Source organism: Salarias fasciatus, chromosome 7 (assembly GCF_902148845.1).
Source record: "Salarias fasciatus chromosome 7, fSalaFa1.1, whole genome shotgun sequence".
NCBI lineage: Eukaryota > Metazoa > Chordata > Actinopteri > Blenniiformes > Blenniidae > Salarias > Salarias fasciatus.
This window is the reverse complement of record NC_043751.1, coordinates 30438797-30457789: the sequence shown is the minus strand read 5'-3', so window position 1 is coordinate 30457789 and position 18993 is coordinate 30438797. Positions and strand designations below refer to the sequence as shown.

At 45.3% G+C, this 18993-nt stretch overlaps 1 protein-coding gene across 1 annotated transcript; it reads right to left on the bottom strand.

Moving 5' to 3' along the window:
• Nucleotides 1–13570, bottom strand: hsf4 (heat shock transcription factor 4). The gene is given in 14 exon segments (XM_030096832.1): nt 1–60; nt 4842–4907; nt 5022–5139; nt 5239–5484; nt 5577–5695; nt 6648–6747; nt 8006–8073; nt 8411–8483; nt 9759–9761; nt 10592–10716; nt 11698–11801; nt 11804–11824; nt 11913–12021; nt 13445–13570. Coding segments are annotated over 14 exon segments (1338 nt in total).
• Between the last annotated feature and the right edge of the window lie 5423 nt (nt 13571–18993).

Sequence of the window (18993 nt, the reverse complement as noted above, 5' to 3'; positions counted from 1 at the left end):
TCACTGCTCGTCACAGCCGGCGGCGGGAAACGCTTCGGCCTCCTGGCTCTGAAACATGTACTGCGGAGAGAAGAGACGGTCGTCACCTCAGGCCCTGCTGGAACTTTCTCTACTACTGATAATCAGTCCTCGCCTCCACAGATCCGTGTTTCACATCCAGAGGGAAACATCGATTTTCTGCTCCGTCCTTTAGATCATCCATAAGAAGAAAACTATTTCAGATTAAACCGTAAACCATCAACGCCGCGGCGGATCAGCCTGTCGCTCCGGTCCATTCCGTTCAGGCTTTCTCAGCGCTCAGCGCACTTCTTCACACATTCCAGCACACTGGTGACCACAGTACAGTACGGACCGGACCAGACCGGACAGGTGGAGAACCGAGCGGCCGTTTGAACCTTAAACCTGAACGAGCTGAGATGAGCAGAACTCTAAACCGGCCTCACTGCTGCCACCGGATTAAGGATTCAAGTCATTTCCTGGAATCCGATTGTCTCCGCGTTATTTTGTGCTGCAGTTCTGAGGACGGATGGAGTTTATAGGGTGAATGTTATCATCACTAAAACTAGACAGTTTTAAAAGGTGTGTGATAAAACCGAGGGTGAGTGGATCTGTTTATGAACCAAATCAATCTGGTTACAATGTGCTTGAATTGCTGCTTGGTTTGAATATGTTTCCAAAAGACACGGAATCGCTGGAAAGCCGTGAAGTGTTTGAAATGTTCTTAGGGATTTAATTAAGTACTTCACAAGGAATTTATGTTACAGATGAGCTTTATAAAACACGCAAATATTTGCTTTGAAGGACATTTTTCATCTTGAATTTCACTGGAAATTGTTCATTAGCATTTCACTTCAAAACCTTTTTCTTTTTAAACCTGGATCAGATTCACTTTCCTATAAAATGCGAAATTCTAAATATCCCACGCTCATGTTTAACTCCAATACGAACGTCTATACTGTAGAAACTCAGGACGTTTTGAGTTTCATCGCCCTGAAAAACTCCCAAGGACACGAATAAACAACAAACCCAGTGTTCAGCTAATGCGCGTCTGTCTTCTCAGTTTTTCTATTTGTGTTTTCAATAAACAATAATCATGAGCTTTGCACGACCAGATGAGCAAACAGCAGCTAACAGCCTAATAATTACCGCGCTGCCAGATGGCCTCATGAGGGCGAAGCAGCTTCTCCTCACAAATGAGGAAGATTTGATAACACTGGAAAATGTTCATTATCGCTCTTTCTCTCATTAGAAGTGTGGACGTCATGCGGAGCCGGATAAAGAACGGGGGCGAAGGACAGAAGAGGAGGAGAACATGTGGCAGACGGGACACATGCAGCCTGTGACTCAGAAGCGTCTAATGACTGGATTGACTGTCAGCTGCTGAGCCGAGGCAGACGAGGAGGCAGCAGCTCTACAGAGAAGAATCCGCCTTTCAGACCCAGAAGCACCGCTTTGGAAGACGGCTGCTAATTATTTCTTTAAAGTGTGCCGGAGCTGTTGATAAACTGTGATCGGCTTTTTAAATGAGGGGAAGCAAAGACATGAGCAGCAGTTTTCACCAGACGTTTCTCAGTATTATTAGTTTTGTTAATGGCCAATCAAAACATTCAAAATGTTGTGTGACAGTCTCACAATGTAGTCTGTCAAAAAAAAAGGAAAAAAAAAGGAAAAAGCTATTTCAGTAAAGTTGTATTTCCCCTGTTTCCACCAAGATGGAATTGGAGTGTTTCAAAAAGTAGCTTTTTCCCCATTCCCACCAAGAGTCTTTCAATGGAGTGTTTTCAGAAAGTTGTGTTTTCTCACATTTTCTCCAAGACAGAATTAGGGTGTTTTTAAAAATTGCATTTTGCCCCGTTCCCAGCAAGACTATATTGGAGTCTTCAAAAAGTTGCATTAATTTGACCCCTTTTCTCTTTTCCCTTGAAAATGTCACGTAACTGAGGCCAAAGTTTCCACTTTTTAGGGCCTTTTCACACCAGCCCTGTCAAATATGGATTTTAGACTTTCTGGGAAAATCCTCTTCATTTATGCATGTTTGAACTCTGCCCTGAACTCAGTTCTGGATCTCTCAGGTGAACCCTGAAGCCCCAGGATCGGAGCAGACAGCTGCAGTGAGAGGCCGTCATGTGGAGCTTCATGCATTTAAATAGCAGAATAAAGAAATCCAACGGCACGAGTCAGAAGAGGCAGACGCACAAAGGAAAAGTTAGAAACCGTCTTGTGGTCTGACATGGAATGGCGAGGAAGAGCAGGCGCTCATTGATAGATGGTTTAAAGAATATAAATCACAGTTGTTTGTGATTAGCTGTTAGCCGCTAACCGCTAGCTGGCTGCTGAGGCGGGACTCCGGATTTCGGTCCGCACCAATCAGATGAGCCGGATTTCTTCTTCTGCATGTGTCGTCATTGTTCGAGTCAGCCGACAGCGCCCTCAAACGAGCAGCTTCTGTAAGTGCATGGCGTTGTCTGTGTGTTTGGTCCATAAATGTTCTTCTCTCAGGAGTGCAATGTACAGCAAGGAGAACCAAATGAACGTGTGAAAATTATCGCCCCGCTATCTCCACAGGAGAGTCGAGTCCCGGACTTTCCTGGTATGAAAACAGCCTTAATGAGTGGAGTCACCGGGTGTTTTTCATTCAGATTCAGAATTAGTTTATTCTGAATCAAGTAATTCAGAATTCTATTAATGAGCTTGGTTTTTACATGGGAAAAACGAAGGTTAAAACCCTCTCTCACCCCGGGGTCTGTGAAGCGTTCTGATTGGACGGGGTGGCCGTGACGTACTGACGTCTCCAGGAAGTAAACAGCGTTTTTCTCGTCGTTCTTTCTCCATTAACTTTGAAGCTGCAGCTTTGAAAATGTCCGCGTTGTTAAGCGTCCGTGAAGTCAATCCGCTCTTTTCGTTGTATCCAATTCTTCTAAAACTGCCGTTAAATAAATCGTCTCCATACGAGTCGAAACGAGGACAGCGAGCCGCCATCTTGGAATATTGCGTCATCACAACGAGCATGCGCAGAACGACCAGAATGAAGTCACCTAAACCTTATTTTTTATTTATTTATTTTTACATTTTTTTTATTTATTTTTTGCTTTTTTTTTAATTTTTTTTTATTTTTCATTTTTTTTTTTTTTACTTATTTATTTTTTTTATTTATAATTCCGCTTCTAAAGGAGAATAAACCCACTGTTCTGTTTGGATTTGAACTTAATTCTGACTAAAGTTTTCAGGCGTTTACATGGTGATTTAGGAGCGGAAATAGACTTTATTATGATTTATTGAGCAATAAAAAGTCCCATGTAAACACACGGAATGTCAAGGCTTCACTGGATCTAAACACACCTCGAGGAGACGTTTTATCAATGAGTTGCTGAGGTCTGTGATTAAAGGGCAACAATATACAAATAATAACAATATTTTAGAAAACGTGCTAAATATTGAATTTTATGTGAGTCAGTTCCAGTTGAACGTTTTTCAACTGGTTGTGATGAAAACGTCATTTGCTGCCGGGAGCACGGAGACTTCAGGTGTTTCCTGGGCTCTCAGGGGTGAAACGGTGCCGACTGATACTGAACACCGGTTCTTTTTCTCATCATGCACTAAAAGCAAAGCAGAATTTTGAGGAACCACTGAAACGCCGGTACAGCAGCAGTTTTCAGTCCTGCGGTGATAAAAGTGTTTCCTATGAAAGTAGCAAACACTGAACGTCGACATGACGGGAGAGGTTTCAAACCCGGAGCGCAGAACGCGTGACGGCCGTTCCTCTCCAGCTGCTCAGCACAGGAAACAAAACGCACTTTCATTCAGGGACGGTTGAGGGCAGGCAGAGTGCATCTGCTGCGTTTCGCAACGCGGCGTTTCATGTCGTAACGGCGCAGTTTAACACCGAGTCCATCCTGTTAGCAGGTTAACAACCAGTCAGTGATGCTGAACAGCGAGCAGCGAACCGGGCGGCGGTGCAGCGTCTCCAGGTCGCTCCTGCAGGAGTCCGTCTGTGAAACGCAGAGGCAGAGGGTTTCTGGAGGGCTCTGCTAACGGGCGTCTCACTGACAGACGAAGGAGGAAGAAGGTTTTTTTTTTTTTTTTTTTTTCCTGCAAACTGAATCACTCGAAAAACTGTTTAAGGTCGACAAGTGTGGCAACACTGATTTCACATCCTCACCACGGCGTGTATTCAGAGCACACTCAGCAGGAAATTAGACTTGGGGAGGGGGGGCGGTGAGAGAGAGCGAGGGAGAGGGACACCGACTTCACTGTATAAATGTAATCATCTCCAGTGCTGCTATACTGGAACAGTAACTGAGTTGTTTTGGGATTTTACACTATCTTTGTTCAAGAGGTCTTTTTCTTCTTCTTGAGTGGTTGTCTTAATAACTGAGTTTTTCATTCTTTGATATGCCGTACCTGCTGTCCTGGATGTGCAGCGGTCTGAATGCCAGCGCTCAGATTTACCTCCAGGCCCCAGTAAGAGCAGAGCGTGGGGTTTTCAGCTGAGTCATTCTTCACTCAGGCTCATTCACAAGTTCATAAACACCAGATTTCATAAAAATGCTAATGCAGCCGGACGCTTCTCTCCTCTGCTGCGACTCGAAGTGCTGCAGGTCTCAGGCTGTTTGGAGCGTGTAAAACACACACGGCGCAATTTCATGGTTAAAGTTTCAATAGAAATCTGGAGCTTTAAGGAGAACATTAGTGAGTCAGTGCTGGGGGAAGAGTGAACCACAGCTTTTAATTCATACGCTTTAGAGTGGAATAAAGCAATAACTTCATCCTCCTGAATCCTCCATGCTCTGTTCATGTGGTTCTATTTCCAATAAGTTCATTGACGACTTTCAGCGACTTACTGATTTCAGGTTGGACTCCATCTCTGTGAAGTTCCACTCGGCCAGAGGGAGGCTTAAACTGAAGGGCTGCAGAGAGACGACACACACCTCAGTGCCTGCTGCAAACAGATCTGTGTGTGTGTGTGTGTGTGTGTGTGTGTGTGTGTGTGTGTGTGTGTGTGTGTGTGTGTGCGCACTGACATCCATGACGGCGCCGCCGGCCGCCTCCACGGCGCCCTGCGGGTGACTCCTGAGCAGCAGCTGCTGCAGCTCCTCCAGACTCATGTCCACGTTCTCCACGGCGTCGGACGCCTCCACCCTGCGGCAGACGCACCACAGCACGGGCGTGAGCGAGGGTCCGGAGGGCGGGGCGGGGGGGGGGGGGGGGGGGGGGGGGGGGCCGCCGACCTCCACCTACCTGTCCAGGGCAGCTCTCTTACTCCGCCTCTCCACCGCCGAGGCTGCGGAGCTCCGCCCCTCCAGGACTGACTGGACCATGGCGACGGGAAGCACCGGCGGCTCGGAGGAGCAGACCTCACAGGAGGAGGTGAGCGGCACGGCCTCCCCTCCGCCTCCGCCTCCTCCTCCTCCGCCTCCCGCTCCCTTCCCTCCTCTCACTCCTGGACTCACGGGCTCCTCCTTGATGAGCATCATGCACTTCTCCCTGCGAACACAGCCGCAGGTGAGGCGGTCATGCTGATCCTGGTTTATGAGGAGTGTTCCCGGTCGGCGGCGAGGCCGTCGCGCTTCCCCCACCTGCTCTCATCGGGCTGCATCTGGAGCGCCATGCCGGCCTGAGACATGTCGGTGACGTCCGAGATGATGGGTCCGCCCGTCAGCCCGCTGGTGGAGCAGGAAGCAGAGTCGCTGGAAGGCTGCGGATGGAGACCAGAGCCGTCAGCAGGCCTGAGCCGCCGACGAGCTTCAGGCTACATCATGGCCTGTTACTCTGGCGTCACGGGCTAAGGCCCTCAGAAATCCCAAAATACCAGGAAGGCAAACGACGACGCGGCGAAATAAAGTCTGCTTCACTTCATGTTAGGTCAGAAAACTCAGTCAAGATGCAAAGAATGCTAGTTTATAGCTAAATAAATCTTCAAGATGCATCTAATTCACTGTGGCTGAGAGAAACTACTGGAGAAACCTGCTTCTCCAGTCAGATTTATGGTATAAATCGCTGAACTAATGGGCGAAAAGTAAAGAAAATCACTGCAGTTGGACTCATCAATAGACAGTCACAGTGCAGAGAATAAACTCTGTAAAAAGAAACAGTTCACTGCCAGAAAACAAACAGTTAAAACTAACATGAAGCCTGATTCAGGGAGTTAATTCAAAAACTGCAGCAGTCAGCGAGGTTTATATTTGTCCAGGTCAGGTGCAGAGGTTTGGCTCTGGGGTAAACGCACAGATTTAATGAGGACTCTGAACATGCTGAGGCTGTTTTTCAGGTAACAGCCTCATTTTGACAACTTACACCGAGGCGAACGGGAAAGAACAGCAGAAGGAGTGAAAACGTCTCGAACGAAGGCGGTGGAGGGTCAGGCTTCACCTCCCTCACTGCACGGCGCTTCCCTCTAGTGGTGACCCACCGCCGCATGCTGCTCAAGGGCACTTCTGGTTCAGTGGATGTCATGTTTGGAGGCGGCGTGGCCTTTACGTTCAGATCAGTAACCATTAATTACTGCTGTACCGGGTTGGGTTGTTGGGTTTTAGTGTTGAGGATATAATGAAGACACACTGACAGCTGTAATTCTGGCAGAAATGAGCCGAAGATAAAAAAGTTCCCATCAGTCTGAGCGGCGGATCGGTGGCGTTTGGCTTCCTTACCGACTGAATGTAGAAGGGCTCGTGCAGGGACTCCATCGGGTGGCTGTGGCTGAACTTGGAGGCAGGAGGGCTGGGGGAGCCGTCGTCCAACATGAGGGGCCTGAAGGGAGCAGAGGTCGGATTGAGCCGCAGGCTGTGAGGAGCCAGAGCGGGAAAACTGGACCAAACCGGTCTGTGACCAACATCCCAGCAGTCTCTGCTGTTTCTCAACGTGTGTGGTTTATTTACAGCACCTCACCATGGAGTCTGACCGCGTCACATACAGATAATATTAATAAATGAGCCTGAGGAGACGTCTGACCAAAGCCTGAGGGAGGGGGTCACTCCATCGGACGCTGCTCTACAGATCGACAATCAATAAAGTGAATGAGACGAGGAAATCATCGCTGCACGCTCTCATATCATCATGTCAATGTTGCGTGAACTTTTCAAGTTTTCCATAAATTTCACCAAACAGTCAAGTTTCCCAAATTCTACGACAGCAGTGTTTCTATAAGATCATACATGTCATTACTATGTGTCAACTCATTTAGAAATCGGTTCAGATTTTATTCAGTTTTACTCACGACTGTTCTACTTTTTTATTTTAAAGATTTTTGTCTCTCTTTGCAGTCTTTTTTCCTCCTCGCCTGTTTTGTCATCTGTGAAGCATTTAAATGAAAAGTACCGAACTGTTTTAATGGCTGTTAGGAAATTAACAGATATCAGCTGGTTGCTTTAGTATTAAAAGTATGTTTGAACTTCACCTCACAGCGGTGACTGTCTTGATTAATTTGTTATCATTTTATTGAATTTTGTGTCTTTTCAGACATCGACATAAACGGCGCCGTGTGGCATCTGACGCACGAGAACGTGAAACACATTCAGACACACTCTAACAGTAAATATCGGTAACTGATGTGTGTGGATCAGTCCTGGCCCAGAAACTCATTTCTTTCCTCACGTTAATGTTCCGGCGTGTCGCTCCGTCTCCTGAAGGCCTCGTTCGCTCAGCACAGCTGAAGCAGCATTTTCTCACACACACACACACACACACACACACACACACACACACACACACACACACACACACACACACACTGAAGGCCAAAGCAGAGTGCATGACCCTGATGCAACGTGTGCGCGCGCGTGTGTGTGTGTGTGTGTGTGTGTGTGTGTGTGTGTGTGTGACTGCCTGACTCAGCACTTGTCTCCATTCACACGCCTCTTGTTGAGTGAGATTGTTCAGTTTGTCAGCTGAGCCAGCCCTTCCCTCCGCCCCACCGCACCGCTGTTTGTCTCACTTTTGTTTGTGCTGCGTGTGTCACAGTGTCAGTGTGTGCGTGTGTGTGTGTGTGTGTGTGTGTGTGTGTACTCACAGCTTTCTCTTCAGTCCCACAGTGCTGGGAGTGTTTGACTGCATCTGGCTGAACAGAAACTGAATCAGCTGGCAAAGAGAGAAACAGCACAGCATGAATCAGCATCAGCATCTCCTCTCTCTCTCTCTCTCTCTCTCTCTCTCTCTCTCTCTCTCTCTCTCTCTCTCTCTCCCTCTCTCTCTCAAATTATTTGGCAAATATATTCTAAACTTCCCACCATAAATCTAAACTCACGACAGAGACTGAAACATTAAGTCGAGCAAAACGGATTCAACATGTTAAATTAAACCCAGTTTGATTAAATGCAAAAGCTGTTTTTATCCACGTTCGTTTTGTTCCTCCTGATCAATGAGCCGTCCTGCTGTGGAGTCTACTGTGGGAAAATCTCTGCTGTGCTGAGCTGACCTTGTTCATGACCTTCTGCTGCTGTGTGTGGTTCTGTCTCAGAGAGACCACCTCCCTCCACAGCAACTTCGTTCTGCCTGCAGGAGACACAAACACACAACAAACAGGGTTAAACAAACCGAAACCTTCAGGTTAGAACGGATTTAACTGCACTTTAAACCAGATGAGTTAGTTCAAGTTAAAGCAGGGGATCAGACTGCCTTTAGCTTCATTAACTCAGTTTATTCATCACTAATAGTTGATTTGAGGACATATTGAGGATATTTTCAATAAAGGTCTAAATCTAAGCTTCCTGTGAGGAGTCTGCATGTTCTCCCTGTGCATGGGGGTTTTTCCACGTAAAGCAGAATCAGAACATCACAGGTACAAACACACACGAGCCACAGGTGAAAACTGTTTCAGCTTCGTACAGCTCTCTGAGTCCATAAAACACTTTTCACAACATTTTACACAGAAATAAAATCCGTGGTCAGTGGCTGTGACGACAGTGTTTCATCTCTTCCTCTGACTGCGATGCGAGGAAAAACGGCTCCTGTAGTTCAAATCTTTTTTCTGCCTTTATGTTAAACATCTTCGACATGTGTAAACGTTCTGAGGCAGCCGGTGTTTCTCACTCTCTGGATTCAGAAACGCCGGAACGGCGGCGGCGCCAGAAATAGACTTTACTACATTTTTCATTAAGGTCAGGAACAAAACAGACGGATTTATTCGCTGGAAAATGATGAGTGGCTTCATGTGAGGCTGCACTTGTGCACGTGAACACGCGCGCATCCTTTCTGAGAATGCGGTCGCTCATTGCCGTGCGCGCGCGTGCGTGCGTGTGCGTGTGTGTGTGTCAGTCAGGTGAGCAGGTGAACATTCTCCCCTCACAGCAGCAAACAATGCGGAGCACAAAGCAGCTCCGGCTCACAATGGAGGCCGTTTCCAGCCACAATAGATCCCTTCATCCACCAGGTGATCTGTTCAGAGTTCACAGGTGAGCCGCCGTCCTCTCATGACGCTCCCTCAAAGAGCCGCCGCTGCCTTCAATAACTCAGGGTCATCTGAAAAAACTCCTGAATTCCATCATTAGAATCATGTGGAATATTTTCAAACAGATATGAGAAGGTGTAAAATCCTCCAAACTTGTCCAGAATTCAGTAGTTTTCTGTTTAAAAGACCAAAAATCCTCATATAACTCTGTCGATCAGGGATTTCAGGGCCACTTTTCCTCCATTATCCAAACATTCTTAAAGAAATGCACACAGCTCGTGAACAGAGTCAGGCTCAGATGCAACAACTGATCCCATCAGGTGAGACAGAGCGAATCCGACCCACAGTAACTGGATAAAGAAGGGAAAGCGCGAACTGCCTGTGGCCCTTCACTAAAGTTTAAAACCCATATTTTCATCAGAACATCAGAAACAAACTAAATACACAGCAGATGCTCTTCACCGCTGCAATATTTCAGTTTTCAACTGACACGTTTTACTCTTCTGTATCGTCGTCTCCTCCTGCTCTCTACAGTATCTTCTCTGAATCGTTAATCTGACTCCTGCTCCATCGTAACTAAACCACTGAACTGTTTCGTCTTTAACTGAGAGCTATGGAGGAGAGTCAGAGCCAAGAACTGCAGGGAGACGTGCAAGAGAAAGAAACAACAGCTTGGTGGATCTGCTGATCCCTGCAGATTTCTCTGACTTATTCTGGACTTCAGGTTCACTGTTGCCTTCAGTAAACCTCGTCAGGTGAAGGTGTTCAGTCTCTGAACTCAGCCTCGGGTGGAATCTTTTGATTTTTTGATCTACAGACACAAACCAGGCGACTCACTCCAAATAAATTAATCAGAAATAATTCTTACCGAAGGCAGGACTCTTCTACAAGACGTGTTTTAAAACCAGATCAGTGGCAGCAGATGTTTTGTTTAAAATGATGTAAACTCCAGTGAAGATGTAATTTTGGAAACGGATACAGAAGCTGCGAGCCGGAGAGCTGAAATCTGAGGTTTTCTGCAGCTTCGCTGTGGATAACTGCTTTTTAGAAGGCTGTAATCACAGAGGCTAAACAGATAAACCAGCGAGCTTGAGGAATTCAAGGGGAAAGTTGAGATACCTGTTTTAAATTCTATTTTATCACAGATCTAATCAAAATCACACACACACACACTCACACACACACACACACGGGCGGTGCTGGCATCACTGCTTCATGTCCTGCATCTGACACTCCATGTTGTCCTGCTGCGTTCGGAGGAGCTGAACTTCATACAGAAGTTTACTGAGGTCCTCCTGACGGACCTTGGTCTCCTCGCTTTTCACGATGGACACCTGTGAACATCGGATCCCCGCGTTACACACTTTCCACCGAAGTTCACCACATTGCACCCGCCGTAAACCTCAGGGAGTTTCCTGTGACAGGATACCGGATGACCTTTGACAACTTACTAACCTTCCTTAACCATCTATCTTTGCATTATGCCGGTGAGCCGGCGGTGCTTCAGCGTAGCTGTCAGTCCTTTGTTGTGTTTTTGGAAGAAGATTCTCTATAATCTGCATCTTGATCCTGATGGAAAGAAATCTGTTTGGACGAACGTGAAGCAGCGGCAGCAGAAGAGGCTCCGGCTTCACCTGTCCAGACTTCTCCTGTTGAGTTTTAGGAATCACCAGGTCCTAATGAGATGTTTTCACCAATAACTGATAAAAGAAAATAATGGTAACACTTTACTTGAAGCACCGGTAAAACAAATTATAAGCAGTTATAAACACTCATAAATGATCATAATGCTTTATAACCCACTATACAGCATAGGTGAGGGTTAGAGTTAGGGTTGGTCCTGATGTTATAAAGCATTGTGATCATTCATGAGTGTTTATAACTGTAGTTAAACAGTGCTATAATGTACTTATAATGTGTTATACAGGGGGGCTTCAAGTAAAGTGTTGCCAAAAAGATAAATTTGGATTTTTAAACATCTATCCCCAGATTGACATCTGAAAGCCGGGAGAGAGGGAGCTTCATGTAGCTCCCATGAAAAATCAGTAACAACAGTGAGACAGAAAACAGCTTCTTCTGCTGGTTTTGGAATTTTATGAAAGATCGTTTATCATCAGTGATAAAGAATACCTTTACTTTTTTCCCCAGCTGTGATTTTTGACAATAGTTAAGAACAAATGCTGCTGTGTATGTGTCGGTCAGGGATTTGATGAGATTAACATGATTATAATGCGATAAGTGATTTGTCGTGGTGTTTTAAAGCTGTTTCTGTGAAATCGGATTCTTCTGGGTGTCCCGGTGTTCCCGCTCCACACCTTCCTCTTGATGTGCTCCAGCATGTGCTCGTGGCCCTGCAGGAAGTACAGGTGCTGGAACTCGGTGTCGTCCCTCTCGGGCTTCACCAGGCCGCTCTGCTCATGTTCACCACCTTCCGGAAGCCGTCTGAGGAGGAGGAGACGTGCGGCGGCCGTGAGCGGGGAGGAGAGGCAGAATCCTGCCCGACGAGGCAGAGTCAGCAGGAAACACTCACACATGTTGAGCTGCCGCACGAAGCTGGCCATGTTGTTGTGCTTGAAGTATTTGGGCAGGACTTCCTTGGCGAAGCGTCCCTGGTCGAACACGTGGAAACTCGTCCCCGTCTGGAAACGCAGAACACAGAGTCTCTGGTCATTTCTGCCTCGTTGCATTATGGGTAAATACTGGAGGTAAATAACCGCAGCAGCTGCTGCTGTCAAACACATTAGTGTTAAAACACGCCGCCGCCGCCTGCTCCAGCGGCAGAAACATCCACTCCGCCAGCGCCGCACGTGAAATTATGTGACCTCAATATTTCAACAAGCTCTGCAGAAGGACTGGAATCATTTTCCCTCCACAGCCGACGAATTCGCCTCAGACATCCTGTCAGAAACGCTCGACTCCCGGATCCTTCAGGGATGAGTCACCCTCTCATCCCAGGCCTGCCGAGCAGGTGCAGCCTGCTGGGTCTTATTATAAAGGAAACCACGTGAAGAACATATTCCTTCCAGTTCCGACTGAATATTTCTCAACGTGCAGGTGAAGGAAGCTCCTGCTGAACCGTTACAGAGCAGGGCAGTTCTGAATTTACTGAACACGCCGGCCGACAGCAGGGAAGCAGGAAATGCACCGGTCGGTTCATGGACCAAACCTCTGGTGAGTTTTTCCGTTAAGCTCCCCGTTAGAAAACAGCAAGACGTGAAACATCGAACAGCTGGATCAGAAGTTTACAGAAGGTCACATTAAGTTCATCTATCAAGGCTACAGCAGATTTTAGGTTCATCCTGAAGTCTCTAAAATCAGAAGATCCTGAACGTTAAGTGAGTAGAGCGTCTGGTTATTTCTGCATTTCTTTAAAAACACCTTAATCTCTCGTGACTATCACAACATGAGACGTCTGGAACTTTAAAGTGTTTTTTCAGGACCATTCGTTGAGAATTTCCTCCCATCTCAAAATGTTTATTCAGCTAGAAACTGTGAAATGTCATTTTAGCAAACAGTGAAATCTGGTTTTACCAGGCCCCTCTTCACACACCACCCTCATTAGCCAGCTTAGCCAGCGTTAGAGAGTGAGCTTTAACCACTGCTGCGGGTCTGAAAGTCGTCAACGGTCTTAAAAAATCTGATTGCTCAGATCTTGGTGTTTATATTACACAGTGAACATTTCCTTCAGTGCGTTTCTGTTATTTCTCTGTATTTTTGTCGCCTCTTAAATCACTTTTCTCACACAGACATTTGAAATCTAATCAGATCTTACTGACACAGTGCTGCACCTCCAGTGGACAAGTCAGAAGCGGCCCGGGCAGGCCAGTGGCTGAACACAGGACATGCGTTTGGCTTGGTTCATCACTTTAGCCCAGTTTTAGGTATTTCATTATAAAAATGACCACTTAGTTTTGCTATAAGAGCTCACATTTAAGAAACAAATGACAGGCTAATATTAAAAAAAAAAAAGACTAAAGTGTAGTAACATTTTATTTTCTGTGCTGTCTTTACAGGGGTTTCAGCTTCAGGTGTGTGTGTGTGTGTGTGTGTGAGAGGACTCACGGCGCTCCAGCAGATGAGGTGGTTGGTATCCGGGTCCTCGACCAGCGTCCACAGCTTGGTGAGGAAGGCAGGGACGTTGCTGGCATAGCCGCCGTCCACCCCCACAGCACCTGGAGACTCCTGCATACCGACACCTGTCCACTGCCAAGATGGCTCACAACAGGAAGCCAAACGTCCACGCAATTAGTTCCTACAGGTGTGTGTGTGTGCTGGCGTGTGTGCGTGTGTGTGTGTGTGTTTGTATATGTGTATCAGGCCACTAGTCCATGTTTGAGAAAACTCCACTTCTGATGGTCTCTTACTGATAATCCCAAGTTTGTCTCATTCTCTTTAAATCCATGTCAGGCGGTGAAGCTCTCCTCGTCTCTCGCCGGTCCTCGATGATCCTGTTTTCCTTTCGGCTTCACATCACGTTATTTTCCCTCTTTCCGTCCTCAGCTGCACATCAGTCATCCAAATGAATGTCCATCACAGAAGCTCAATGTCAGCACACACACTCTCTCACACACACACACACCGAAGCCCACCCCCGGCCCCCCGCTGACAATCAAAAGACCGCCCAGTGAAAACAATACAGCATCCACACAAAAAGCTCCCATAATACACCTCTGTCCCAGCATCAAAGGGCTGCTGGAGTGAACTGAATAGCTGGGAGGTGAGCGGGCCTGGGGGCTCGGCGCTGGCAGGAGGGGGATAAAGACAAGCCCGGGCTCGTTTCTGAGAGGCCATCACGGTCTTGATGAACTACAAATCAGCCACAAAAAACAGAACTGCTCATTATGAGAAGACTCCACCAGAGAGGGAAACCAAATCACAGCATGGACCAACAAACTGTCGCAATCAAATTATTACCAAAAAATCAACCACTTTAGTTTCTTTCTTTTTGTGTTTTTTCAGAGAATGAAGGTCTATTAATCTTATTTTGCTTTATGAAATTTGCTCTGCTTGTTATTCTCAGGATGTTTTAATTCCTCGTTGTGTCTTCCATGTTTCGATGGAGGACGGATCCCGAGGCTTGGCTCACTCCGAGGTTCTCTGAACCAGAGAAGCACATTCCACAGAGAACCACAGTACCTGGAGCAGAGCCGACCACTTAGCATCATGTCCTGTTTGCCACATTATAAACCCCTTTACCAGCTGATGACAAAGTGGCAACATGAAAGCAGATTTGACCCGTCTGGCGACAGATCGCTCCGTGCGTGAAGAAGATGAGTTTTTATATTTAGGCGCAGCTTTTAAACTTTTTGACCATCCTATGGCGTCACTTTGGTTCTTCTGCTTGGATAAGGCAAGACAAAAACAACATTCTCCGTTCTCCAGGAGCAGATGTCTGGAGTTTGGTGTTCCACAGGGTAGTTGCTTGGGACCTCTTATTTTTCCCTATTTTGACAAATGATCGTGAAACTTGCCAAACTTGAACTCTATGCTGACGATTCTGTCATGTTTCCAACTGCTTTATCACATAAGGAACTGAATTACAACCGGAACCAGAAATCTGTCATGTATGATTAACAAACTTGTCAGTAACATTGCGAAGCCAGAGTGTGAATCTCATCAATGCACATCGTTTAACTGTTTCACAACTGGTTTTTGAGGGTCTAAAAACACAGTCAGTCTGTATTTATTCCCTCATCTAAATACTAAGAAGGAAGGAATTTGAGAAGGAATTCAAACGTGATTTAAAAACTCTCCATTTAGTTTGTTCTTTTGAATTTTTCAGCATCACATTTTTTCTGACAGTTGTTTAATGATTTCTTTTATCTGTTTCTGAATGTGCTCTCTATCTTCTGCTCTCAGTAATATATCGTGTGTACATTTATTTTATGTTTTGTTGTTTACTTGGTTAGGTGTAGGCCAGAGTGTGTTTCTGACGAGGAGCTGAACTCTGCTGCATCAGTCAACACAGATCTTTTGGAAATAAAGAGAGAAACTTGTGAGATGGCAGCTTTGCTCTCATCCTGAAGTTTCATGTTCTTCTTTGCTGTCAGTGTGTTTGACCTCACTATGATATTTTGGTAAAAACCAAACATTTTTGTCCATCATTACAATATTTCACTTGATCTTTTTTCCTCCTGATATTCTGGATTAGTACTGTTTTTAATCCTCCATAAAATGCAATTCAGAGTTAGAGTGAGGTGGCGGTATCGATAACCAAAGCACAAATAGTGAAAACGGAAGAATAATCAGTTAACACCAAAAATTTTAATCCTTAAAATACAACAGTTTTAAATATAATTCATGGTGTTTTATGTAGTTGAACTACACAACCTGTTTTATATTGCTAATAAAAGTAATTAGCTTTCTGACTTTGTACCATGATAAAAGCTGAACCATCACCTGTTGCAAACTTGCTGATAGAGTCTTCTAATCATGGATCATTGTGTAACCATGATTCCACGGGACCGTCTCAAATAGTGCACGGCGCTGCAGGCTGAGCTGCCGTGGAGCCAGAAGTGGACCGGTCTGTCCCGCCTTCAAACCACTTCCACAAAACGCTGCAGACTGATGAGAGGAGAACCGGGACGCCACAGAAGACCGTGAACTCTTCCCCTGATGGCCGAGTCAGTGTGGAGCTGAAAGCTGAAACAAGGCTCAAGAAATATTCCCGAGTTTGATCGTCAGAGTTGACAAAAATAAGCATTTTTCAACTCCTCTCCAATTACTCAAACAACATCTACTGCAGTGTTCTAGATCCACTCGACCTGACACAAAACATAATTGCAGATACAGTTTATTTAAAACCACTGAATGAAAAACATATTTGAAGCAAAGCTCTGGGTTTGACAACTCGGTGGGTTCTTTCTTGCATTTCTGTCTTTTCTCTCTCTCACACACACAAATGAACATTTCCAATAATCTTCTCACGAAAGCAATTTTTGAAATTCTGAGAGTGGCTGGAGGTCAGTGTGACATGCGGATATCCAGAACACTGAAAATTACAAACGGAATCTCTGCTCGGAATGGAATTAAAAGTTCTGCAAGTCTTCTCCAGAAGCTGAAACGAGGGTTTTACTCGTCGTTTCACGTGTTTCTCTGCTTTCGCCTTCAGTGATTGGAAATGGACGTTTCCTCAAGTGAACATCTGGCTGCCTTTTGTTTTGGCTGTTTGTTTGACTTTTTTTTCACAGATACCTCCACAATGAGCTGAGCATCACACACACACACACACACACACACACACACACACACACACACACACACACACACACACACACACACACACACACACACACACACACACACCCTGTTAACCTATTCAAACACTCCAAATAATAGATTTTGTAGTGACTTTTTTTTCTGCTTTACTTGTGGATTTGGTCTTCTGTTGTTTCATTTTTAATTATTTAACCTTATAATTATTTAACCAAGGAGGTCCCACTGAGATTGAAAACCTTTTTTTCCAGGGAGTCCTGGGAGTCCTTCATTCTACATTAAAATAATCTTTAACTTCTTTTTGAACCTTTGAGGTTTTATTTCTCAGCTGGATCTTTATGTCATATTCTTTAGGTGGGAACCAGAGCTGGACTCTCTTCAAGATACATCGAGGAATCCGCCCATTATTTATCCACAGCAACGTGAAAAAGTATCTGCATATTTTCTCCTTTCCCTTCTGAAATGAAGTGACTCCTATTTTACCCATCGACAGGGGAAGGACGAAGGCTCCCGGTCCCGCCGCTCTCCTCGGTCGGAGTTGGACTAATGGGGGGATCTTCATTGTCCCTCCTCACATCGTGCTGACAATGGTTCCATGAAGAGCACATGATCGGGCCTTCAAACACATTGTGCATCCTCACAAATGCAGCGCAGTGTGCAATGGCAGAAAGTACATGTTGGGCAGGTTAATAGTTTGAGAAGATTTTATTCTTAAAGCACCAAACAGCTGGAATAAAGTGACATGAGATGTTATACCATCAAGTGGAAAGCTCAGAATTAGACCCTCTGCCTGTAAATAAGGCTTCTGAGAAGGCGTGAGGCTGCAGCGGAGGCCTGGAGGCTCTCACATCCGGACAGAAACCACTCGACCGATGTTCTTTCAGCAGCATTCGCACCTCCAACAGGAATCAGACCGATGATCCACCACCCGACCCCGTCACTCCAGACTCTGGAGTTTTCTTCCAGGCTGCTCATTCTTTCTAGAGTCTAGAAAGAATGAGCAGCCTGGAAGAAAATGCCTCTTATGAGAGACTCACAAAGTAAATGAGAATCTGGAGACCAATGCAGAAGTCTGGGGGCCGTTTCTCACACCTGGGGCTGGACCTTAGAGGACTCTTGACCTGGACCTGAACCAGACCCCGACAGCCTGTTGGACTGGCAGGATGGGAGAAAATGGTTTGACATACTCGATATGTTTATGATTTTTGTAGTTTGGTCTTTTGTTTCAACTTTCTCCTCGCTTGTGGCGCACGCCAACATGCACGTGTGAAGCTATAAGCGCTGCATAAAAATATTTTCATTTTGTTTTCTCTTCTGTGTCCCGATTACTTCTGGAGGCACAAACACACTAACAGCAATGTCCTTTGTGGGACGTGGACTCGCTCTCCCAGAATCCTTCACTCTCAGGTTCTCTCAGTCTTCTGACCTTCCAGCAGTAATGAAACGGTTCCTCGCAGCCGCTAACCGAAGAGCAGACCGGCCCGACAATGTCTCGGCACCGCCAAGCACTTCACAACCGAAGGATGACTTTAATCAAACACTTTCACACAGTTTAAACACATTTATTCAGATTCTGCAGTGAACTATTTGATGGAAACATCAAAAAGGTGCAAACCAGACTATACTGAATTATAAGCACATATTTTTGGTCACACTTGGCTTCATTCAGAAAATTTTCTATCACAATGAAACTGTTCTGTTGAATAACCAAATTCAGTAACATTTAGAGGAGTTTGTTTATATATGGTTTATACAATAAAAGAGACATTAAATGACATTGAACTTTTCTAGAATATTCATAAAGAATGTTGTCAGAATGATTTAATATATGTCACTATCGATATATACAGCCTTGTATTTGGATCAGTTATTCTGGATTGTGGTTGTTTATTGCTAAGTGGAATTAGACTTTAAAGTAAAACACCCGCAGTGTATTGATCATAGATTGAAGAGGGGATTTAATTCAGAGACACTTGAAAAGAAATGGCAAGTGTGTATCGAGTGAGGTGAGACTGACGTCCACTGAATTAAAATCAGTTCTCCCTTATTTTATTTTACTGATCTCCGTCAAACACGATCAACACTGAACCCTTCACTGACCAAGTTTTCTAGTTTATTGGCTACAATAATCAGGATTGTTTTTGCTAAAATATTGCAGCTCATGTTTAAAATATTTAAATCCATTTGAATAACACTTTTTGATTACAAACAAAAAAAATTGGGACATGTACAGTCTCACAAAACAAGCTTCTACTTTCAGATTTTGCAGAGCAGAACTTCACCTGAATCATTTCCATCCCTGAGATGATCACCACAGCGCTTAAACACTTCCAGACCAAATAACTGGCAGTAAGTTTCATCTCCACTGTCAGTTGGACTAAACCATTCCTTGGTGC